Source organism: Gorilla gorilla, chromosome 9 (genome assembly GCF_029281585.2).
Source record: "Gorilla gorilla gorilla isolate KB3781 chromosome 9, NHGRI_mGorGor1-v2.1_pri, whole genome shotgun sequence".
NCBI lineage: Eukaryota > Metazoa > Chordata > Mammalia > Primates > Hominidae > Gorilla > Gorilla gorilla.
The window spans coordinates 14,530,684-14,556,555 of NC_073233.2; the positions used below are offsets into that span (position 1 = coordinate 14,530,684).

Genomic DNA, 25,872 nt, shown 5'->3' on the forward strand with positions numbered 1-25,872 from the left:
CAAGAGGCTGTATTACAGCAGAATGGAGGTAGCAGAGTGAAGTGGAATGAGTGCCACCTTTTCAGTCAGTTACTGGTTAAGATTATGGCTGTGCCTCCCACTATTTCAGTGGAGGTTAAATTAATCTTTCTAGAGCTCATTTTCATCATCTGTAAAATGGGCATGATATCTACTTTCCAGAGTTTACAAGAATTAAAGATTAAATATACCATATATTATTTATATATGATAGTAGGTATTTAACAAATTCTGATTTTCCCTCCCCACAAACTGAATTCCTAAACAACTGAATTCCATAATCTAACCCAAAAGTGCCTCTTCACACTACTTTCCCATTACATACCACTCATTTAGTCAAACTAGGGTTCTCACCATGCTTTGAACCTGACTTTCGCCTTCTTGCTTCTGAGCCTATGCTTATCCTCCAGTGGCTTTGCTTTCCTCTCCAACTCCGCATATCTAAATCTAGCCAACCCTCCAAGGCCCAGGCCAGATACTGCCCCCATGCCCCCAAAGCATTTTCTCATGCTATTCCCCATGCCTGTAAAACACACTGCTTGAGCCTCTTTAATTGCACTTACCACACCTGGCCTTAATCAAGAGTTTTATTAATGTGTCTTATAGCCTGTACTTAAATGAACTGGGAAACAAAAACAGCTAACATTTTCCACTAAGCACCATCTCTATCCAATTTTATTTGGTGTATATCATATCCGAGAACTAGAAAAGCAGCCTCTAACATCTAAAAGTTGGCCTGGTATTATCAACTAGGCATTAATACTGCTATGAGCTGGCTTGGTACTCACAGATAAGTTGTGGTGTTCTCCTGTTACACATAAGCTATTTCAGAACACCAACATTAGACAAGGCCATTCTGTGATCATGATGGATCAAGAAAAAAAACAAGACCACTCTGTAATCTGTCTGAACACAGACAAAACATGAACACTGTCCAAGCCACTAAATACCTAATATCCCCTAGTGCTGGGTAATGTGAACGACGGGGCTGCTTTATCAATTACAGCTTTAGCCTTTCTCTAGTTGGCCCTCCCTTCAGATAAACTGTTAAGATACCAGTCCTAGCATTTGCCTTACTTCCTGAAAGCATCTAATTCAGAGTAAAGTACCACATCCTTAAACCATCCTCCAGATCACCTAACACAAACCCAAATCCTATAATGACTTTTTCTAACAGTGCCTTATTGAGATGCCCCACAATTCCCCATGGTGTGCATTCTCCCTTGCTGCAATGAGTAATACACTCAACTTGTTCAACTACAGGCGTGTTCCTAGTGGTCTCCGGCTGGAAGACAAACTAAGAACTTCTTGAATAAAGGCCTAGTGTTTTATTTGTTTGGGTCCCCAGGGCAGGCTCTGGGTCTTGCCTACTACAATCTTTGCTGACCTGATTTGGATGAATTATACTGGGAGTGTTAGCCTTTATTAGAATCTCAAGATCCTGCCCAGTCATTTGTAGGGCTAAAAATAGTTTTTTACTTCATTATCCTGCCAGTTTTCAATTTTACAGTTTCTAGAATAGAAACTGGCAATTAGGATGACTGATCAAGCAAGGTATTCCATACCCACTTACCTGTACGTTTCTAAACTTGAAAAAATGCCTAATTTACACGCATTCGTGGGCTCTCAAATTGTCTGTTGTTTTCTGTTCATTTCCATAATATATGAACAGGAAAATGACCCTCTGAAATCAAAATGATTTCCTAATCTCTGTCCTTCAAACATTCCTTCAGAGTAGATCTCTGATGCTTCATTAGGGAAAATAAATGGTAACCAACCAAAATAATATATTTGTCTTCAGGCACTTACATACCAACACATAAGAAGCTAGTTTAAGATAACAAAGAACTATGTATGTATATGTATGTCATACATGTATATGTGTATATGTTTGTATGTGTATATTTATATACACATATACATGTATCTGTATATTTTCACATCTCAGAGAGATTAAGACTCAGTGGGACACAACTTACTTAGGGAGAACATCGTGACAAAGGGTCTGTGCTATTCCACAGGAACAGGGCCACTGGAGAGGGGCTACTAAGGAACCCTATTTATAAGCATTCAGGCAGGGTCAGCAGGAAAGATGCCCAGATACAGTGTTACTGTGGGAACACCAAAGGTTCCCAGCCAAGTAGAAGTAGTAGATAGGACTCTCTTGAAGCCACCTCTAACACAGAGTGGCACACTGTCATCTTGGAGTACTTCAACTACCCTGGAACCTATTCAAACTCTCATTCAGCTGACAATGGAACAACTGACAAGTTCTTGACCAAGTGTGCTGACATTTTTATGTTCCACAGGTACATAGGGAGAGCAGAGGAACTGCTACTCTGATCAAAGAAGAAACTCTGATGAAATGAAAGGAGAACCTCAGGAGAATGAGACCTTAGTGTTTCTGACAACAAAGTAGGAATCATGTAGCACAAACTCTAGGAAGCCAGAGTTAAGAAGTTTTTTGTTTGTTTGTTTTTTGTTTTTTGTTTTATTTTGAGATGGAGTCTCTGTCACCCAGGCTGGAGGGCAGTGGCACGATCTCGGGTCACTGCTTTGCCTCCCAGGTTCAAGTGATTCTCCTGCCTCAGCCTCTCAAGTAGCTGGGACCACAGGCATGCACCACCTTGCCTGGCTAATTTTTGTATTTTTAGTAGAGACAGGGTTTCACCATGTTGGCCAGGCTGGTCTTGAACTCCTGATCTCAGGCGATCTGTCTGCCTCAGCCTCCCAAAGTGCTAGGATTACAGGTGTGAGCCACCGTGCCTGGCCCAGAGTTAAGAAGTTTTAAAAACAGACATAATGCCATGGCATGAGACGCTCTCTGAGAGGAAAGCCCTTAAAATGCCTTTCTATATGGGCACTTCAAAAATTCTCAGGCAGGTAGGAACAGCAGAGGGAAAAAAAAGTAGATGTGCAGGTAGCTCTTCTAAAAGGACAGAAAAGATGAACAGACAGACACGTAAGTAATCAGCATGAAAGAGTGGCAAGACTTGGAAGAGTGACATGAGGAGGCCAAGGCCCAAAATAAATCCAGATTTACAAAAAGGCCAGCAAAAGCAAAAGGGGTGTTTTTAGTGATGTTTAGAGAAAAAAGGCAATTTGCCTTAGGATAAAATGTAATGGTAAGAAAACATAACTTGCCAACTTCCATTTTGTTTCTATATCAAAGGGGATAAATTTCTGGTGCAGTGGAGAATGAACAATTCTAAGGACAAAAGTAAAGTCCCAGAGGAGGATAAATTCAAGTCTATTCACTAAATAATTTCTATCAAGAGAACTGGGAAAACTTCCAAATAAGGTCACTGAACTAAAGAAAAATTTAAGAAATTATGTTGGTAAAAAGTGAAGTCTTAAAAGAATGGAGATAGAGAACTACTGTTCCAGTCTGAGGAAAGTAGAAAGTGGATGACAAACTCTACAAACTACAGAGAAGTGAACATGTTGTAACCCTTGGGCTAGATTCTAAAAAGGACTCAAATTTTTTTGAATGGATATGGAAGGGAAAAGAAAGTACTTTTCTTCTGATTATAAAAGAAATGCATACCTACAGAAAACTGAGAAAGTACAGAAAAATTTAAAGAACAACCCCTCGTAATTACATGATCTAGAAATATCCACTGTTAAAATGTTGACTTTTTTTTATTATTATTATACTTTAAGTTCTAGGGTACATTTGCACAATGTGCAGGTTTGTTACATATGTATACATGTGCCATGTTGGTGTGCTGCACCCATTAACTTGTCATTTACATTAGGTATATCTCCTAATGCTATCCCTCCCCACCCCCACCCCGCAACAGGCCCCGGTGTGTGATGTTCCCCTTCCTGTGAAAATGCTGACATCTTTCTAGTGAGTATATATCTTTACTTTTCACTTGTATCATACAATGTTCCCATGTCATTTAAAACTCTTCATGAATATAAATTACTGAATTCATAATAGTCTATCACATGGATGCATGATTATTTATGTAACCATAATGAATGTAATAATAATAAGGTAATGGCTTACAAATGCTAATAGAGGAAGTCATGATCCCTAGGAGCCAGCTCTCATTAATTAACTCATTCTTTTACTCGGTCAATAAATATTTATTGTCTACTTACGTGCAGGCCTCATCTAAAGCTGGACACACAGCCATGAACAAAACAAATATAAATCCTTATCCTCACGGAGCCTCCTTTTTTTTTTTTTTTTTTTTTTTTTAAGATGGAGTCTCACTCTGTCACCCAGGCTGGAGTGCAGTGGCACGATCTCAGCTCACTGCAACCTCCACCTCCTGGGTTCAAGCAATTCTCTGCCTCAGCCTCCCGAATAGCTGGGATTACAGGCATCTGCCACCATGCCCAGCGAATTTTTGTATTTTTAGTAGAGACGGCGTTTCACCATGTTGGCCAGGCTGGTCTTGAACTCCTGACCTTGTGATCTACCCGCCTTGGCCTCCCAAAGTGCTGGGATTACAGGCATGAGCCACCGCGCTCGGCCACAGAGCCTCCTTTCTAAGTAGGAAAAGAGACAATAAACAAGATAATGATAAATACTAGGGAGAAAAAATAAGACAGGGAGAAGGGGTAGGACCGTGTTGGAAGTTAAGATTTTAGCTGGAATGGCCAGAGAAGGCATCAGGAAATGCAGTTTGAGAGAAAACATGAAGATGAAGGGAAAGGCACATGGATATCCAAAAGAAGAGCATTTCAAACAATGGAAACAACAAATGCAAAGGCACTGAAGTGGGAACATGCTTGGCATATTCAAGGAACAGTGAGGAGGCAGCCAGGGTGGCCACAACAAAGTGAGAAAGATAGAAAAGTAGAAGCAAATGGGGAAGAGAATTACATAGGGCCTTTTGGGTCATGTATAGACTATCTTTTCATCTAAGCCAGGAAGCCACTGCAGAGTTTTGAGGAGGGGAGAGATGTGAGTTGACTTAAGCTTCAACATAATACTATATGGCAGCTATATTGAGAATAGACTGAAGTGGGGAAGGAGGAAGGAGGCAAACCAGGGTGACAGAGTAAGATGGAATAGAGCAACCAAATAACCAACTGGTTGAATGACCCTAAACAAAACGTTTCCATGAATACAGTGGTGGGACTCTAAAAGCAGTTTTAAATGACTAACACATTTAAAAAAATAATTTGACCTATCAAGAAAACATGCTGAGGCTGGGCATGGTGGCTCATGTCTGTAACTCCAGCACTTTGGGAGGCCAAGGCAGGCAGATCATCTGAGGTCAGGGGTTCGAGACCAGCCTGGCCAACATGGTGAAACTCCGTCTCTACTAAAAATACAAAAAAAATTAGCCAGGCATGGTGGTGGACGCCTGTAATCCCAGCTTCTCAGGAGGATGAGGCAGGAGAATTGCTTGAACTTGGGAGGCAGAGGTTGCAGTGAACTCAGATCCTGCCACTACACTCCAGCCTGAGAAAAAACAAACAAAAAGAGAAAACATGCTGATCATAATCAAAGGTAAAATTGTAAAAAAAAAAAAAGAAAAAAAGAAAAATTATAACATGGTGGGAAAAATTTGAACACCAACTAGATATTTAATGACATCAAGGAAGTATTGACTTTTTAGGTGTGACAATGGTATTGTGGCTACATTTTAATAAGAATCTGTTTTTAGAGATGCATACTGAAGCATTTAAGGATGAAAAATGATCCAATGTCTAGGATTTGCTTCAAAATAATCCAGTGAATGGGGGGAAAAGTGGGTGGGGATACCCATGACACAAGACTGACCATGTATTGATGGCTGCTGAAGCAGGATGATATGGATTCATTTTACTACTCTCTCAACTTTTGCTTATGTTTGAAAATGTCTTCAACAAAAAGTTTTTTAAAAATCAAGAATGGCACACAGCTAAGAAATGGTAAGCAGATACATTGAATGAAACATTGAATGCTCTGAAAAAATTTCAAGAGCTAGAATTCTTGGCCAAATTTAAACAAATAAAATGCAACAAGGAAAACTACAAATTCCTACATTTCATTCCGAAACATCAAGTGAACAGTAGAAAATGAACAAAACCTATATGAGCAGCTCCTATTAAAAAGAAGAAAAAAAGGCTCAGAATTCTAATATACAGCAAAGTCAACAAGGAAAATGCTAAAAACTAAAGCAATCCCCAGAAAGCATTAAGTATAGAAGAAGAAGAGTGCAGGGAAACAACAGATTGCTCTTTCATGAACTGTCTTAGATATGCTGTTATTTGCAGTTCTAAGAGCCTCTTCTGAGAGGGTTGTGTTCAAACACTTGCACCTAGGTCATACCAGGAATGGATGAGGGAGCTAGGGATTTTAACACAGGAAAGAAGACTGAAGAAAGGGACATAATACTACTTTTCCAATTCCTGGATTAATCATCTTACACCTGTAAACCAAAAAGTATCTGGGACAGACCTCAATCAATTTAGAAGTTTATTTTGCCAACGTTAAGGACACGCCCGGGAGAGAGGTCTGTGCCTTTCTCCAAAGATGATTTTGAGGGCTTCAATATTTCAAGGGGAAAAGTGAGCTGGAGGGGAAAGAAGGGTATGGTAATCTATATGTTGCAAGAGAAAAGGAGCAGGTAGAGGAATAGTCAATTATGTATTCATCTGGTGCTCAGTAAATCGGCACTTTACGTAAGATACGGTGAACATAGAGTAGCTACCTGTAGAGATATTTAATTTTTTATCTGTAGCTACCTGCTTAGGAACAAAAGGAAAGGCAGTTTCTTGCATGACTCAGCTTTCAGCTTAATTTTTTCCTTTTGGCATAGTGAACTGGGGTCCCAAGTTTTTATTTTCTTTTCACACACCTTTCATCTACTTTTCCTCCATTCCTATTTTGGCAAAGGAAATCAACATCTATCCCTTCGCCTAAACCTGAGAATAATCCAGATGTCTCCCTCTCCCTCACTTTCCCATTCTATTTTAAAATGTCTCTTAAAATTATTCTCTTCCCTCCAATCTATCCATTGATAACCTCTCTTGCTCTAATATCCATATTTTCCTTTGGGAACTCCTCTCAACTCCAGAGTGGATTCATCAGTATATTCTTTCCACCCACAGCACCACAAGTTAACTTAATTCAAGCCATTAATGTGAACGGATATGTTTGCTGGAACTTCTGGGAAAGAATCTTGGGAGTGAGGCTGGAAGGTGAGAGTGATGGAGGACTTAAAAGAAAAGAGGCCTGGAGCTGTGCCCAGCAAAGTGCTGTAATCCCAGCATGTTAGGAGGCTGAGGTGGGACAATGACTTGAGGCCAGGAGTTCCAGGCCAGCTCTACACACATACATATATAAATGAGGCACTCTCACTTTCTCTGGGCAATAGAATGTGAGGAGGTAATGTCCGAAACTTTTGCAACCATTGTTACTACCCTGAGAGAGCAGCCAGAGTACAGAACCAACTTGAGAATGAACCCAGAGTGAAAAGGACACAGAAAATAAAAGCTAGAGCCCCAGTGTGACAACTGAGTCTCTGGTTCAAACCATACTGCAAGACATTTCTAACACAGGGTCTTTTCATTTACACGAGTCAATAAATTCCCTTAGTCAAGCTGACTTTTCTGTCACTTGTCACAAGCACCCTAACTGATGAACCCAATGACAATGACTTGGTGATGCTCATGATGTCTCAACTGGATGACTACAACAATCTTCTCCCTGAAGAAATCCTCACAACGCAGTGTCTACACTGCTGCCAGGGTGTCCTTTCTAAAACCAGGTTAAATGTTTCTCTTCTCCTTACACACTCAATGATGCCTCATCTGCCTTTAGAATAAAACCCAATCTCCTTAAGAATGACAGAAAAAAACCTTCACAATTTGGCCCATGCCAACTTCTCTGGTGTCTTCTCTCACAACTCTAAGGATACTTCAAGGCTCCATGCTTCTTTTTTTTTTTTTTTTTTTTTTCTTTTTTTGAGACAGAGTCTCACTCTGTCGCCCAGGCTGGAATGCACTGGTGGGATCTCAGCTCACTGCAACCTCCAACTCCCAGGTTCAAGCAATTCTCCTGCTTCAGCCTCCCAAGTAGCTGGAATTACAGGTGTGCACCATCAGACTGGGCTAATTTTTATATTTTTAGTAGAGACAGGGTTTCTCCGTGTTGGCCAGGCTGGTCTCGAACTCCTGGCCTCAAGCAATCTGCCTGCCTTGGGCTCCCCAAGTGCTGGGATTATAGACATGAGCCACCGTGCCTGGCCCTAAGCCTCTGTGTTTCCTTGCTCTGTATTTCTTCTACCTAGAATGCCCTTCTTTTTCATCTGGATTATTTAAACACACACACACACACACACACACACACACACACACACACACACACACACACAAAACACTTTAAGAACTGCCTCCTCAATTTAGCCAAGGAAGGTAAAGCTGGGTTAACATCTAAATTTCAATTAATGTAATATGCCACATCAGTAAAGGACAAAACTCACATAATCATCTCATAATCATCTCAACAGACATAGAAAAAAGTATTTGATAAAATTCAATACCCCTTCATAATGAAAAACACTCAGCAAACTAAGAATACAAGGGAACTTCCTCAACCTGAAAACAGGCATCTACGAAATGCCCCCAGATAACATTACATATGCTAGTAAAGCATACTTCTTAAGATCAAGGACAAGAAAGGATGTTTGTTCTTAGCACTTCTATTCAACATTGCACTAAAGGTTCCAGCTAGGGCAGTTAGGCCAAAAAAAGTAAAAATAAAAATAAAAGGCATTCAGATTAAAAGAAAAAAGTAAAACTATCTCTATATGCAGACAAGTTCAGCGAGGTGACAAGATACAGTATCAATATACAAAAACTAATTGTCTATACACTAAGGAACAATCTGAAAACAAAATTTATAACAACATCAAAAAGAATAAAATACTTATGAATATATTTAACAAAATAAGACTTTCACAGTAAAAACTACAATCTCCTTTAAAATAAATTAAAGACCTAGATAAATAAAAAAGAAATCCTCTGTTCCTAGATTGAAAGATTTAATATTGGTAAGAGGGCAGTACTCTCCAGATTGCTTCAGTTCACTCTATCAAAATCCCAACTGGCATTTTTTTTTTTTTTTTGGCAGAAACCAAAGTGATGATCCAAAACTCCCATGGAAATGCTAGGTCACAGGACCCAAAATAGCAAAACAATCTTGAAAAAGAAGAACAAAGTTGGAGGACACATTTCACGATTTCATAACTTAGAAAACTACAATAATTAAGACAGCATGGTACTGGCATAAGGATAAGTGTATAGATTAATGTAACATAATTGAGTCCAGAAACAAACTCTTACATTTAGAGTCAACTGATTTGACATGGATGCCAGAACAATTTAACGAGAAAAGAAGAGTCTTTTCAACAAATGGTGCTGGGGCAACTATATATCCACATGAAGTTGGACTCCTACCTTACCCATATACACAAATTAATTCAAAGGGATCAAAGACTTAACTGCACGAGCAAAAACTATAAAACTTGAAAACATAGGCATAAATCTTCATGACCTTGGATATGGCAATTTGTCTCAGATATGACACCAAAAGCAGGAGAAACAAAAGAAAAAAGTAGATAAATTGGACTTCGTCAGAGAAAATGTTAAACTTTTCTTATTCAAAGGGCACCATCAAGAAAGTGAAGGCAACCACTGAATGGAAGAAAATATTTGCAAATCATATATCTGATAATAGATTTGTACCTAGAATATACAAAGAACTCTTACAACTCAACAATAAAGACAAGACGCCAAGTGTGGTGGCTTACACCTGTAATCCCAGTGCTTCAGGAGGCCAAGGTGGGAGGATCACTTGAGGCCAGAAGTTCAAGACCAGCCTGGGAAATATAGTGAGAGCCTCATCTCTGCCAAAAAATTTAAAAATTAGCCAGGTATGGTGGCACACACCTGTAGTCCTAGTTACCTGGGAGGGTAAGGTGGGAGAATCACTTGAGCCCAGGAGTTTGGGGCTGCAGTGAGCAATGATGTCACCACTGTACTCCAGCCTGTGCACCAGAGTGAGACCCTGTCTCTCTCAAAAAAAAAAAAAAAGACAAGTAATCTGACTTTTAAAGAGGGTTAAAAGGACCTGAATAGACGTTTCTCCAAAACAAGATATACAAATAGACAAAGAGTGAATAAACACACAAAAAATGCTCAATGTCATTAGTCATCAGGGAAATGCAAATAAAATCACAATAAGATACCATTTCATTCCCACTAGGATGGCTATAATCAAGAAGACAGATAACAAACAAGTATTGACAAGAAACCAGAAGCCCTCTTACACTGCTGGTGGTCATGTAAAATGGTACAGCTGCTTTGGAAAATGGTCTGGCAGTTCCTCAAAAGGTTAAACATGTAATAACCATACGACCTAGAAATTCCATGCTTAGTTCCAGCCACACTGGAATGCTCACATTTTCCAAATGTATACACTCAAGAGAAATGAAAACATTAAGTCTACACAAAAATTTGTACACAGATATCAGTAGCAACTTTATTCATAATAGCTAAAAGGCAAAAATTCAATGTCCATCAATTGATTAATGAATAAATGAAATGTGGTATATCCACACAATGAAATATTATTCAGCCATAAAAAAGTACTGCTACATGCTACAACATGGATGAACCTTGAAAACATTATACTAGTTAAAAGACGTCAGTCACAAAAGATCAGATATTACATGATTCCATTTATACCAAATGTCCAGCACAGGCAAATCTATAGAGACATAAAGTAGATCAGTGGTTGCCTAGGGCTGGAGGTGGGCTGGGGGATTTGTGGAGTAATAGCTAAAAAGTACAGGGTTTCTTTGGGGGCTGAAGAAATATTCTAAAATTGGTTGTAGTGATGGTCATACAACTCTGAATATGCTGAAACCCAATAAATTGTACACTTTAAGTGGGTGAATTGTATGATATATAAATTAGATCTCAAGAAAGCTGTTATCAAAAAAAAAAAAAAAGACTTCCCTCCTCTATGTTCTATGAAACCTGTTTTTTGTTTTTTTGGTTTTTTTGTTTTTTCTTTTGGCAGAGTCTCACTGTGTTGCCCAGGCTGCAGTGCAGTTACACAATCACACCTCACTGTAGCCTTGACCTCCAAACTTCAAACGATCCTCCCACCTCAGCCTACAGAGTAGCTGGGGCTACAGGTGCACACCACCATGCCCAGCTAATTGAAAAAAAAAAACAAACTTTTTTTTGTAGAGATGGGGGTCTTGTTATGTTGCCCAAGCTGGTCTCAAACTCCCAGGCTCAAGCAATCCTTCCACCACAGCCTTTCAAAGTGCTGGGATTACAGGCATGAGCTGTCACACCTGGTTTATGAAACCCTTCTTAAGTCCCAATAACACTGACCATTGCATACATGTCTCCATTGTTCCCTGCGCAGACTTGAGTAACTGTGACTGACACTCTTGCATTTATCTGCTAACATGTCTGTTTTGCATTTATCTGTTGACATGTCTACTTTCCTTTACTAAACTGTGGCCGCCTCAAAGCATGGAGTTCGCTCATTTTTTCTTGGAATACATAGTGTCTATACACTATGTGCACAGTATGTGATATGGTACATCATAAATATTTGTTAAAAGACTATCTTAAAGGCTTTCATGTGGAAAGGGAACTGTGCTTGTTTCATGCACATCAATGGGCAAAAATGGAAGACATAACAACATGTATTTTTAAGAATTTTCAAATACTCAGGGTTATTCCTTTCTTCAAAGCAGGGATTTCTGGGTTCTGAGAATTCTCTGAATTGATACTGAAATTCTGAGTACAATAAGAGTATGTACCTTTTTCTAGAGAGAACATACAGTTTTAGGCTGAGTGCAGTTGCTCAAGCCTGTAATCCCAGCACTTTGGAAGGCTGAGGCAGAAGGATCACTTGAACCCATGAGTTCGACACCAGCCTGGACAATACAATGAGACCCCCAACTCTACCAAAAACAAAAAAAAATTTTTTAATTAGCCAGGCGTGGTGGCATGTGCCTGTAGTCCCAGTTACTTGGGAGGCTGAGGTGGGAGGATCAGTTGAGCCCTAGAAGTATGGACTGCAGTGAGCTGTGATCATGACTCTGCACTCCAGCCTGGGTGACAGAGTGAGACCCAGGGAAAGGGAAAGAGAAAGGGAAAGGGGGCCAGGAAGAGAGGAAAGGAGGGAGGGAGGGACAGAGGGAGGAAGGAGAGAGAAAGAAAGAAAATACATAGCTTTTATAAGATTCTCAATGGCGTATGTAACCCCAAAATGGTTAAGATTTTTTGCTGCAAGTTTCAGTTACTGGAATGTACCATTCAAGGTAAGTTTTTTCCTAGGTTATACTACTTCAGTAGCTTCTCCTTGTCAAAAACAGAATTTACAGTATTGGTAGCTTAATAATCTTAAAGTATTTATTGACTGCCCATTATATGCCAGGTACTGAAGAAACAGTGGTAAACAAGACAAAGTCCCTACCCTTGCAAACTTACATTCTAGAAGGTGAAGACAAAAAAACAAACAAGTAAACACTTAAGAATATTCCATATCATATAGTGATGCCTATCATGAAGAATATAAAACATGATAAAATAGAGAATGATGGGAGAAAAGAGTTATTTTAGTTAGTGTCATCAGGGGAAGTCTCTCTGAGGAGGTTTCATTCGAGCAGAAATTTGAATGATGAGAAGGGCACTGAGGGAAAAGCACAGCACTTCAGGAATAAAGATAACTGAAGGTACAAAGATCCTAACATGAGAACACTGAATACCAACACTTGAGTTCTCAAGGGAACAACCCATGTCTAATCTCCACTCTACATTTTCTACAACGTTCAGAAGAGGGTCTCCCACTCACAGTCAATAGTACTTGTTCAAGATAATTCACCATAATGGAAAGTTAAAAAAAAAAAGTTTTCGAAGAATCTTCACTGTTCAGGATCATCATGAATTTACTCTTCTTCAAGGTAGACAATATCATTAGACAAAGCAGGTAAAAATCTTTGGGATTATTGCAATAAGACAGAAAGGAAAAAAAAAAGAACAAATACACAAAGATGTTTTAGAAGTCCCTCCCAAGTGGATAGTCTTACAAGCATAAAGATTATCAGGCAAATTCTGTAAACAGAATTATGTGTTCAATCTGCCCTCCACCCCTAAAGCTTGGTGCTTTGCATTTATAGTGTGTATGATGCTCAAGAAAATGGAACTACAGTCAATGTGCATAAAGCAGACAGAAGTGGATTAGACGGAAGCGGATTACAGTTCAAAAGGAGCTGTCCAGCAATCAACAGTTTAAACATTACTGGAAGTGTTCAGACACCGTAAAATCATGTCTCAAAGATATTACAAGGATAATTTACAGGAGAAAGTTACCAGTAGAACTTCATGACCTATAGAAAACTGTTCTGGTTCCTTCTCCCAGCCTTCAGCACCGTGCCTTTACACTCATTCTGTAAAAGGCCCCAGTGCAGCTAAGAGGATGAATTTTTAAACACCACATACATCATGCCAACAACGAAGAACTGACAGATAAATACTGTTTCAATAAGGGGAACGTAATAATTTGTTCATAACCACCTCAGTAACTGAAACTGGGGTTATTAAAATCTTCAAGATATATTTTTAAAGGCACAAGAAGAGCCTGAAGCAGTGAGCGCCCAGCACCAAGTTGAAAAAACATAACGACTTAAGGTTTGCTGTACCAATTCCATTTGCCTTGATTTCGTACCAAGCGGCGCGTCAGAAAGTACACGGAAAACCTAAACAGGGAAACCCAACTGGGAACCCTTGACTCAAAGCACGTGAACAAATGGTGACGAGATGAGTTAAGCCAGTGGGGTAAGAGAGAAGGGACTGCGCGTAAACGGGAGTACGCAAGGCCACCTAGAGGATGCCCAGACCTGCATGCATACGTTCCTGGCCCTTCCAGCAGCAGAACCATCTGGGCCGCCACCCGCTGATAACAACGGAACCGTAGGCATTGGCCCTTCAACGCCGTCTCGCCCGCCCTCTCCAGTCAGTTTGGTGGATATTTCGGTGAAGGCTGCAGACTCTCAGAGTCACCCCTCCCTCAAGCAGCGTTCTCCGTACTCTTCGGCGCCGGGAAGCTCAGAGGGAGCTGGCCTGCTCTTACCTTCAGGTGTCGGCGGCGGCTCCTGCCGCTTCCCGCGGGACAGGAAGGCCTTGGGCAGCAGGAGCGACAGAGCCAGGACAAGCCCAGAAGCCAGAGCGACTCTCTGCACTGTGGAGTACGCCATGACCGCTCACGGTGGTCGCAGGTGCAGACGCCAGCCGGAACCGGAACCGGAACCGGAGCACGGGCTGCCGCTCCCGACCGAACCGCGGGCGGCGCGGACGGCGTCGCGCGAGGGACAAGGTGCGCGAGGCGCACGCATCTTCACCTCCACTGTCGGGAGCTGACCTGCTCCTCCCGCGTGGTTACCCGTCGCTGTAAATGGTACCCTCGCCTTCCCGTTCATACTAACTAAAAACTCCTCCCTCACTCCCCATGTTCATCTTTTACTGAGTCCTGTGCATTCTACCGCCTACACATCCGGCGGTCGTGCCCGGATCTCTAACCCCACTTACCACCACTGCCCCCCACCCACGCGTAGATCACAACATCCAGTTTCTCCTCATCTCCATGAACTCGCTGTCTTCCAGCTTCCACTCATGCCCCTCGCATTCATTATCCGTCTGCAGCCACAGGTGATAATGCTAAAACACAAGACTAATTCTCTTTCTCTCCAGCTTAAACCTTTTAACTCTCCGTTATCTTCAGAACAATAGTTAAACTCCTTTCTATAACCTCAACGCCCTGCATGATCTGGTCTTACCAATGCTCCTTCCAAACTGGATGATTTGCTATTTCTTTAGCATATTGCTTGTCTTCAGGGAAGCTTGGCTTGTCCTGTTCCCACTGCCTGGAAAATTCCTGACACCATCTCCAGTTGTCAAAAACTTCTCTGAAGAACAGCTTAAAAACACTGCTCTCTCGAAACGTTTTCAGTCAGCCTCTCCTTTCTCTACAATCCCACCGTTCTTTGTTACTCTCTTCATTCGTTCATTTAACATTATTTTAGTTTTTACTATGTATTAGACCTTCAACTTGGCACTACAGGGCCTGATGAATAAAGTGGATTCCCTTTGTAGGACAGATAATTATCCAAACAAAAAAAATGCAGCAAATATTCTGGATCCCCGAGCAGTCTTCTCAACTGGTACGAGGAAAAGTCAAGAAAAGCTCCTTTGAGAAGGTGAAATTGAGTTAGCTGTTGAAAAATGAGTAACTTATAGGCAGACAGGTGGGAGGGGTTAGAAAGGAATTCCGGAAAAAGGAGGCCAAAAAAATAAAGGCAAATCTGGAAGCTTCCTGGTGTGTTCAGAAAGCTATTGGTAATTCATTTTGGCAGGGCCATAGAGTAGTGACAGGACACGAAGTGCACAAATATAAGCAGGAGCTACATTGTGAAAAGCTTAGGTAGAACTTCCACTTAAACATGACAGATGTAACATATGCATTTATCTTTGCTTTCCTGGGACAGTGCCCAAAAAGGAAAATAAAGAAATAAAGTATATAAACTACAAGACTAAATACAATGATAGAAAACATGACAGCAGATGAGAAATGTCAATTTTGTAAGACGCACACAACACTGTCCAATAGACACATAATACCAGCCACATATGTAATTTAAATTTTTCCAGTAGCCACATTTAAAAAGTAAAAATAAGTAAAATTTATTTTAATAATATTTTAAGCCAAGATATCAAAAATATTTCAAATTTTATCAGCACGATAGTGTGGCTCGTTGGCGCCCACAGTAGACAGCGCAGGTGTAGAGCATAAAAAGTTAAATACCTGTGGACTGAAAGCCTGTAAGGAGTAAACTAATTTGCCCCTCAGAACCCATGCTCTTAAGAATTGGAGGTACTGGGTTCCTTTAAAGCCAAGGGTGCAGAGTAGGTCTGAATGAAGGATTGGCTGGAAATCCGATTAAAAAGCAGTTGAGACTGGGCACAGTGGCTCACACCTATAATCCCAGGGCTTTGGGAGGCCAAGGCTGGAGGATGGCTTGAGGCCAAGAGTTCAAGGCCAGCCTGGGCAACATAGGGAGAGCCCTAATCTCTACCAAAAAAATGTAAAAAATTAACCAGGCATGGTGGTGTGCACCTGTAGTCCCAACTACTCAGGAAGCTGAGGTGGGAAGATCACTTGAGCCCAAGAGTTTGAGGCTGCAGTGAGCTATGATTGTGTGAAACCACAATTAATTATGATATATAAGATGATAATAATGCCTGAATGAAGCCAGTAGGGGCACCCACTCCAGCCAGGGTGACAGAGTGAGACCCTGTCTCTAAAAAAAAAAATTGTTTGATTTTTTTAAAGCAATGGATGTCTTCTGAATCTCTTTCCTTGATTCGTGCAGCCAGATGGTGCCACTGCTAGCTTCACTCGGGCATTATTATCATTGATGTTATTAACATAACTAAAAGTTAGAGTACTAATTATGTTTTAGGCATCTTACATATCATAATTATTCCTCCCAATAACTTCAAGAGGTAAGCAATATTATTATATACCCATTTCACAGGTAAGAAAATGGAGCCCCAGAAAACATAATTTACTTGCCAACAATTACACAGTATAAACTGGATGCTATGATTGGAACACAGGCATGCTTACTCAAGAATTTGCCCTCTTAGCTACCAGGTTTACTCTCTGGGGAGGTTTAGTCAGAAAACCTCTGGACTCCTGGACTATAGATGCAGCTTAGGGAGGAGGTGACTAATGGGATGTGGTCTCTAAGAAATACAGAGGGGTCTGGAATGACCGCACTCCCCCCCGCCCTCCGCCACCAAATTCTAGCTTGGGTAACTGGTAGACATTGATTCTATATAACATGATTTTAAGAATAGAAGAATCAGGTTTGTGAGAAAGATGAAGAGTTCAGATTTTGACTAGTTGAATTTGAAGTTCCATGAAATATCCAAGTAGAAATATCCAGTTGGATATATGGGCCTGGAGCTCAGAAGAGATGTTTGGGCTAGAAACAATAGGAAATCATCAGCCCATCTATAGTAAATGAAGTCTAGGAGAAGATGGCATTAGTGAGAGTGCTCATGTGAAGTTATAAGAAGCCACAATGGAAACCTAGGTTACAACATTATGTTGAAGTTCCCATGTATGAGGACAGAAATGAGGTGGGAAATAGTGATCCAAATGTTAAAATCTTTAATGAATGTGGAGTTACTACAAGGTTGGAAGGTGACAGGAACAGAAGAAGTAATGAGCAGCCAGATGACATGCTCTTCTAAGGAGCTATGTTTTTTTTAATTGTTTAAAAATTTTTATTTATTTATTTATTTATTTTTGAGATGGAGTCTTGCTCTGTCGCCCAGGCTGGAGTGCAGTGGCACAATCTCGGCTCACTACAAGCTCCGCCTCCTGGGTTCATGCCATTCTCCTGCCTCAGCCTCCCAAGTATCTGGGACTACAGGTGCCCGCCACCACGCCCGGCTAATTTTTTTGTTGTATTTTTAGTAGAGATGGGGTTTCACTATGTTAGCCAGGATGGTCTTAATCCTTGTTATGCACCCACCTCAGCCTCCCAAAGTGCTGGGATTACAGGCATGAGCCACCGCGCCTGGCCAGGAGCTATGGTTTTTAAAGGAAGAAGAGGAAGAAGCAATTTGGAAGCAGCAAGGGGAAACAAGGTGGGCATCTATTCTATTCCCAGGCTTTAAGCTGTGGGAAGAAAAATAGCTCTTACTTTGGGAGATCTGCAAGGGAAACAGAACCCAGAGGCAACAGCCTAGTTTTCATTAGAGGAAGACAGGCCGGGTGCAGTGGCTTATGTCTGTAATCCCAGCACTTTGGGAGGCCAAGGGGGGCGGATCACGAGGTCAAGAAATCAAGACCATCCTGGCCAACATGATGAAACCCGCCTCTACTAAAAATACAAAAATTAGCTGGGCGTGATGACATGCGCCTGTAATCCCAGCTACTTGGGAGGCTGAGGCAGGAGAATCACTTGAACCCAGGAGGCGGAGGTCGCAGTGAGCTGAGATCGCGCCACTGCACTCCAGCCTGGTGACAGAGCGAGACTCCATCTCAAAATAAAAAAAAAAAAAAGAAAAAAGAAGAAGAAAGTTAAGAGAAACTTCAAAGAAGTCAAGGATATAGGAGTTTTTCTGATGATAGCTCTTGACTCTATACGGCACGGTAAGTGGAAGCTTTGGAAGTCAGAAATGGAGTCAGAGTAAAATATGAAGTGAGCAGGATGGAGATGAGGGGCAGTGTGCAAATTGATGACCTTGGGGGCTTGGACTTTAGATGGTGGCCAAGGTAAATGGGCAGAGATCATGATCTCATTAGTCCTAGAAGTGGCCTAGAGAAAGGTGAAAACACAAAGTTATAGTACAGAGTATTTGGCTTGGAACATATTCATTGTTGCAGTCAGTTGGGATGTGCACCTGGAAGACATGGAAGCCTCCTTAAGGCGACAGAGCTGGTAGGCAGCTCATGGAGCTGGGGCAGCTTGGAGTGGGACCTGGGATGGCTGCTCTCTCTGGTGGCTGGTGGTATAACATCAGAGCTGGGAGTGCACTAAAATTGAAGATCTTAAGGTTTTAGGTTTTCCAATAAAGTATTGGTAGGGGGCTGGGCGTGGTGGCTTATGCCTGTAATCCTAGCACTTTGGGAGGCCTAGGTGGGTGGATCACCTGAGGTCAGGAGTTCGAGACCAGCCTGACCAACATGGAGAAACCCCGTCTCTACTAAAAATACAAAAATTAGCCAGGCATGGTGGTGCATGCCAGTAATCCCAGGCATCCAGGAGGCTGAGGCAGGAGAACGGCTTGAACCCAGGAGGCAGAGGTTGCAGTGAGTCGAGATTATGCCACTGCACTCCAGCCTTGATGACAGAGCGAGAGTCTGTCTCAAAAAAAAAAAAAAAAAGTAACGATAGGGAATTCAGATCAAAAATCAAAAGTCTAATGGCTATAGGCTGAAGAAGGAGCAAATGACAAGGAAGTAGAGATGGCAAGTACAGCCCACTGTATATGGAGCTGGCATGAAAAGAAGGGATAAAAGTTACAGTGATAACTTGAGGGTGACTTTTCTAAGGGAAGAGAAAAGCATGTTTACATATTTAGAGGAAAAATGTCAGAAAAGATGTGATGGAAAATAGCAGAGCAAGGGAGACCAATGTAGGAGCAAAGCCCAGATTGTGGAGCAGACATGGGAGCCAGACATTGAGTCCCCTGGCAGTAGGGATCAGCTCAGAGAAAAGGAGATGGAGTGGGTTCAGGTGCATATATTAATAAAAGGAGTGGTGCGGGGACAGAAAGTCAAGGGGGTTCATTTCTCATTGCCTTCGTTTTCTTGGTAAAGGATATGTTTGGGCCATTATCTGAGAAAGGACTCAGGGTGCAGTGGGAGGAATTTTTGAGTGTAGTGAAGGTTTGGAAATGGGCAAAGAGGTATTCAGGAATCACTCCAGCTTTGCACAGGGGCTCTCTTTGGAGTTTAAATGCAACCAAGGATTTTCTGCTGTAAATGCAACCAAGGATTTTCTGCTCTGTCCCTGGGAAGTTAAAAGTATTTTCTAACCAGTACATTCTGGGCTGAACTTGGCATCCCCAAAGCATCCTTCAAGACTGGTAGCCTCCAAGGGGCCCATTCTAGAAGACTGAAGGTGGTCAGGGGAGGGGAGACCGAGAGGCCCTTAGGGATTAGTTGTCAGTTGTCTCAATTCTCTTTTTATTAGATTAAAGGGAAAACTGGGGTCTACAAAGGGGTAAAGATTTGCTATGGATCACCCTGATCATTCATGTCTGCACTGGGATTGAAACCCAGTTCTCCCAACTCCCAGAGCAGGATTCTCTACACTACTTCTGCTGTGTCTGCCAGTTCTTTTGGACAGCAAAGAGGAAATAGTCTTCAAAAACAATAGCTAAACCCTTCATTTGCTGAACTTTAGAAATCTGTTTATTCCTTGGGTCTTTTTCCTATCTGACAGCCTGTGGGAAAGTGCCCTAGAATGTTTAACATTATGAGTTGGAAGGCTTCGTTCATGAAATCACTCCTAAAGTCAAAATTTCTTTAACATCAGGGCACTTGTTGAATTCTAACATGGGGGAATGGAAATTGAGGAAACTATGTTTCTTTTTTTTTTTTTTTTAGACAGAGTCTCGCTCTATCGCCAGGCTGGAGTGCAGCGGTGCGATCTCGGCTCACTGCAACCTCCGACTCCCTGGTTCAAGCAATTCTCCTGCCTCAGTCTCCCTAGTAGCTGGGATTACAGGCACATGCCACCATGCCCAGCTAATTTTTGTATTTTTAGTAGAGATGGGGTTTCACCATGTTAGCCAGGATGGTCTCGATCTCCTGACCTCGTGATCCGCCCACCTCAGCCTCCCAAAGTGCTGGGATTACAGACGTGAGCCACCGCACCTGGCCAGGAAACTATATTTCTAGGGCATTTACTTATAAGTCATTGTGGAAAAACTTCTCCCGGGATTAAGTTGACAGCCGTTTATTTCCTAAATATAAGGTCTCCCTGGAAGACAGGCCCATGAGGAGCTGAAGAAAGAAGTGGGAGGACAGAGGAGAACTCACACAAGGTATTTGGAGGAGGAAGAATTCAGATTGGAAAATAAAAATAAGGTGGGAGAGAAGCTGGGGAGGGGTGGGAAGAAAATAGAGGAAAGAGGAAGAAGACCAAGAAGGAAGAAAACGGACATGAAGTGGTTGCCTTCTTATGAACTCCCTGCAAGGGAAACAGAGCCCAGAGGCAATAGCCTAGTTTTCAAGAGACTCCATGGTCTCCTAAGTCTTATCCAGTGTGCTTTACCCTCCAGACCAGGCTGGAATCTGAGCTTGGGATCCTCTCCGGCTCAAAAGCCTTCCATGACTCCCTTTGGCTGCCATATTTAGTCTCAGCTCATTGGCCACTCTTTCAAGGACCTTCATCCTTGAAGCATAACTCATTTCTCTTGCCCAAAATCATCCCCTCCTCTCTAGGCCAGCATGAGCTCTGTGTATTCCTCTCTTAAGATGCTCCTTTACCCAATTTTCTTCCCTCCTTGCCTTTCATAGCCAATCTTCCCTAAAATATAAGGCCCAAACACTATGAACTTTTTTCAGGAGGCTCTCCCAGATTCCACCCCATGCTGACTCTTCCTTTCACTAGATTCCTGTGGACACTGTTTCTCATGGGTTTACTGGCCCTTTTCACCTAGTTGGGAGTCCCGGGAGGATAGGGTGCTTCTCCCATGGCATGACTGAGCACAGAACTTGTTCACAGCAGATACTTATTCAAGTATGAGGCTGCTAGTTTCTCAAACACATTGATTCTGCCACTGCTCTGAGCAACTAGACCTCTCTCCAGGAATCAGCAATGAGTTGCCTTGAAGAAACACCCCAGAGAGTCTCATTTCAAAAAATCACTGACTTTGCCACCAAATTTTCCCCTGAAGTGACTGTAATGATTAATTGTGTGTTAATTTGGCTGGGTGATGGTGCCTAGTTAAGTGGTCATACTTAATTCTGGATGTTTCTGTGAGGGTGTTTTTGGATGAGATGAACATTTGAATCGGCAGACTTTGAGTAAAGCAGATTGCTCTTCATAATGTGAGTGGGCCTTATCCAATCAGTTGAAGGCCTGAATAGAATAAAAAACCCAGTTCGCCCTGGCAAGAAGCAATTCTGTAGCCAACCGAACCTTGGATTTGAACTGCAGCATCTGTCCTTCCTGGGTCTCCAGCCTGTTGGCCCACCTTGCAGAGTCTGCATTTGCCACCTTCTAAAATCACATGAGCCAACTGCCTAAAGTAAATCTCTCTCTCTCTCTCTCTCTCTCCCTCTCTCCACTGTGGAGTCCCCATTGTGGAGAGTCATACACCTTACTACAGGCAGAAAATCAAGGTGGTTAGCAGGAAAATGAGACCCAGGTGCCCAAAACACTGAGCAGAAGGGAGCAAGGCCTGTAACTCCAAAGTTTAGAATGAAGAGGTTAGAGAAGGAAAGCAGGAGATGGGACAGAATGCACAGAACAGCATATGGGACCTGGACTTTGAACGATGGGTAGAATTTTGATCAGGGTTAACGGAAATATGATGAACACCTGCCAATAGTAGATGTCCACAATCTTTGAATACCCTTTCTTCATTTGACATTATCCACATTGAGAGTCTCAGGTTCTCAATGTAGAATCCAACAAACTACATTTCCTGGCCTCTCTTGCTACTAGGCAAATAGTTAACTGTTTCCCCGATCAGACATACCCGTGTCCGACTTTGGTTTGAAAGTTATCTGTGAGAGGAAACAGCAGTGCTTGCTTGGCCTACCTCTTTTGGTGGGTGAGGTGGCAGCAGAGGTGGGATGTTCCTGTGGCTGGTAGCGGCCACAACGCAGTTTCCTGACAGGCAGAGCAGAGGCCATGCAGGTCTGGGATCTGTGGCACTGGAGCTTCCTTACGAGGCCAGTTCTGTGGTGTGGTTCTGGGAGTTATTCCAAGCTCTGGGGCCCCAGTTTTCTCATCTGTGAAATGGAGACTGTTCTGCCTCCCTCCCACTGAGCTAGCAAATGTGATGGAGGCTGGAAGGCAATCATGTGTGAGACAAAAACAGCAACAGCTGCTGCCGCTCAAAGGCAAGTCTGAAGAAAGAAAATTGGAATCAGAAAAGGGAAGAGTTTTTGAGGAAAACCTTTGGGAGGAAGCCTCTAGAAGGCCCATATTTCTTATCCTAAAGCTCTATCTACCCAAATGGGGACAGGTGGGCAAAGGTTAGGGGTACGAGGATAGAAGTTTCTTGGTGGTGAGTGGTCAAGGTGAGAATGTCCTTACTGCTTTCCTGCCAACTCTCCTCACTGGCCTCTGCCCCTGAAAGACGCAGAGCAGAGAGAAGTCACAGTCGGTTACCTTGGGCATTTCTGCCTTGAATAAGGAGAAATAGTCTTTGGTGCCAATTAATTAAGCAAACTGATAGAAATTCCCTGCTTAAGTCACACTTTGCATATCCACAATCTCTGCACTACATTTTCTGTATACTTTACCCCTGGGTAAAAATTGGTGAGCATTTAAATGCTTCCTCACATAATCTTACTAAAGCACACTCTTGCCTATAAATATTCATGCCACTGCCAAAACATTTGCAAGCTTTCCCCAAAGGTGAAATGTGTGTAATGTACTTTGTCTTCTGGGTATAAATATTATCCAATACATTTTGGTTAATATGAATACACTAATTATTCCTGCAACCCTTTTAAAAAGGGTCATCTTCATGATGTGAATTTTTTAAAAATGTAATTACAATAATTGGATACTTAATCTAATTAAAATTTGCTTTATCTTTAATGGGAATTTGTCTAAAGAGGCAGAATGACAATTGGCTTTTTGATAATGACTGTTTTCTTTCTTCAGGGGATCAAGTTGGTGAAAACTGGAGAACCAGGCAGGTTTGTGTCTGCCAGTTCCCTGGTTACTGGGCAGAGCAAGGCCAGTCTCTCTTCTTCTTATAATTCACTACTTAAGTAGCAAACATGGGTTGTGGTTACTGGAAAAGGACTAGGGGAACCTTTTGTATTCCAACAGATGAAGCTGCTCCTCTTCCTAGGAAGCAGTCCTTTGTTCCCCTGGACCTGTGATTGATCCACAGCAGGCATGTGATCTAAGCCTGATAGATCAGGTCCCTCGCTGGGCTTGCTGCAGCGGGAGAAGCAGCAGCTCCATGCTGCTTTGGGGGGACATGGTGCTGGAAGGAGTTGTAGTGGATGGTATAGGTGCTCCACTCATATCGCATTGGTTCACCCTTGAGGTCATCTTCAGACAGTCCCTGCACACAAACTGAGCTCCTATGTCTCTCTGCATAAAGCTGCTTCTCTGGCCTGGGGAGCAAGCTAGGGAGAGTTACCACTCCCAGAGCAACTCTTAAACAATGAAGGAGAGGAGCTGGCAGATAAACACCTCAGCTTCCTTGTTCTTCAGGGGCTCAATTCTGAGTGGTGCTCCACACATTCTTTTTGAGGCATCCCAGTAGGATTGAGATCTACTTGCTCCAGCTATAACCCCCTCACCGAGACACCCGTTTGGGGTTTCCGCCCCTTCTTTGTCGCACTTACCTGCTCTCTCATTTTGCTTCTGGTGTCATCTTCCAAATAAAGTGGTACACCCAAACTTTTGCCTTGGAGTTTGCTTTGAGGGGAGCCCAAACTAAGATAGAGGAAAAGTTGGGGTTCCCAGGCAACTATTTTCTCTACCACATGGAGTAGGTCTGTTTGAAGAAGGTGAGAGAGAAGCTAGCAAAAATAAGGGGGGTGGAGAGCGAGCTTGGTGGTGCCGAATGGTTTCACCCCCAAGACTCCTTTTGTTCCCTCTCATTCTTTGATTCTCGAAGCTGCCCTGAACTCTTCCCAGCCATGTGAACCAATACATTCCTCCCTGTATGTGTTAAGCTTGCTTGAATTGGATTTCTGTCTCTTGCAACTGAAAGTATTAATGACTCTTACAAAGAGTAAGTGAGTTTGCATGCAAAGCATTTTGAATAGAGCCTGTCACAGATTAAATACTATTACTGGTGCATATTATTATTATTTAATGTCTGACTCGCTTCCAGTGGAGACCATGGATCAAGAAGCTAGAGCCTAGAAAAGAATCACAAAAAAGTCAGTTTAATTCTACCTAATTCCTCTCTTTTGTGTTTTTCATAACTTGATTACGTTGATGGCTACCTTCTTTGCCACTGGGAGATACTTTATACAATAATTATAGCTTTAATATCTTCTTACTCATCATTAACAATGGGCAATTAAGTATTATTCTGTTGAGCTTAAGAGTCATGTTGGTTTGGCCACAACTTTGTTACCAAGATCTGAGAGACAAACCACCCAGCATGAATGACCCAGTCAGGTTCAAGACATGGCAGGCTCTGCCTGGCTTCAGGGACTCACTAAGACTGTCATGGTCCTTAGGCATTTTTATCTTCATGGGCTCCCATTAATGGGGATTAATGTTTATATTATATGACTGCATTGGCATAAAGATAAATATGTTAGTATTATATATTAAGACATGTTCTTTGACCTAAAAATCTATTTTTTTCCTCCTGATTTTAAGAGAAATTAAAACATGTTAGTGCTCACTGTGCCTGATGGTTAAATAGGCCCTACCTCGCTAAGTTCACACCTGCTGCTTGGTTAGCAACTTACACCCCAGGAACCTGGGTGTGCAGTAAACAAGTAATATGGCTCCTGGTTTATATTTTTCATAACACATAATAGTTTTAAACTGTATCAAGTATCATAGAAGCAAAATGTTGACATGTTTAGAAAAGCTGCTGGGAGATGTTTCTACTTTCTAGGGCCTGTGGAAGACTTCATCTTGGCAGAGGGAAAAGGCTTCCAAGAATCTTCCGGTTATGCAAAGGCAAGGCCCAGCGGTACATCTGGACAGAGTAGGGATTGAGACAAGGATGAAGGGGCTTTTCAGAATAAAGTTGTGTTTTCCTTTGATGAAAAGTTGTTGTGTGGTAAAATTTGGGACTTCCTCTGGTGGCCCAGAGATGGGAATTTGACAGCCTGGGGACTGAAGAAGAGAGGACAGGGTTTAAAGACCTAGGATTTTTGGAGGAGCTGGGCCTAATGGAGAGTCAGCCATGAAAGAACTCCCTATGGTGGGAGATGGCAGGTGGGCCATGGTTTCAGTAAGATGCTATCCAGGTTTTCCTCCTGCACTGTAATCCTCTTATGGTTTCCTCAAGCCTTTAGAAAAGTCTGGGACACACCATGGGCTGTGTCAGTGGTCCTAGGGTTTAAGGAAGGGCACTCTTCCCTGTTTGGAGCAAGGGACTTCCCCCTTATAAGGCTAGGGCAGA

The 25,872-nt window shown here is 42.1% G+C and overlaps 1 protein-coding gene and 1 long non-coding RNA gene across 6 annotated transcripts in view; one reads left to right on the plus strand and one right to left on the minus strand.

The window, feature by feature from the left end:
• RIC3 (RIC3 acetylcholine receptor chaperone) overlaps window positions 1-14,405 on the minus strand; it is a 75,719-nt gene extending 61,314 nt beyond the window's left edge. For 3 of the 5 annotated variants that reach the window (XM_019037207.4, XM_019037205.4, XM_055356493.2), the window contains exon 1: window positions 14,129-14,319. In XM_019037207.4, the coding sequence (XP_018892752.1) occupies window positions 14,129-14,252 (124 nt within the window). In that variant the 5' untranslated portion in view covers window positions 14,253-14,319. Of the gene's footprint in view, window positions 1-14,128 lie in introns of all 5 variants that reach the window. The other 2 variants (XR_008669938.2, XM_004050648.5) reach the window with 2 other exon arrangements.
• LOC134759327 (uncharacterized) lies at window positions 14,333-25,516 on the plus strand. Its single transcript, XR_010135430.1, has 5 exons — window positions 14,333-14,452; window positions 15,148-15,251; window positions 20,553-20,622; window positions 23,424-23,458; window positions 25,360-25,516. It is a non-coding gene; the product is annotated as an uncharacterized lncRNA (long non-coding RNA).
• The last annotated feature ends 356 nt before the right edge of the window (window positions 25,517-25,872 follow it).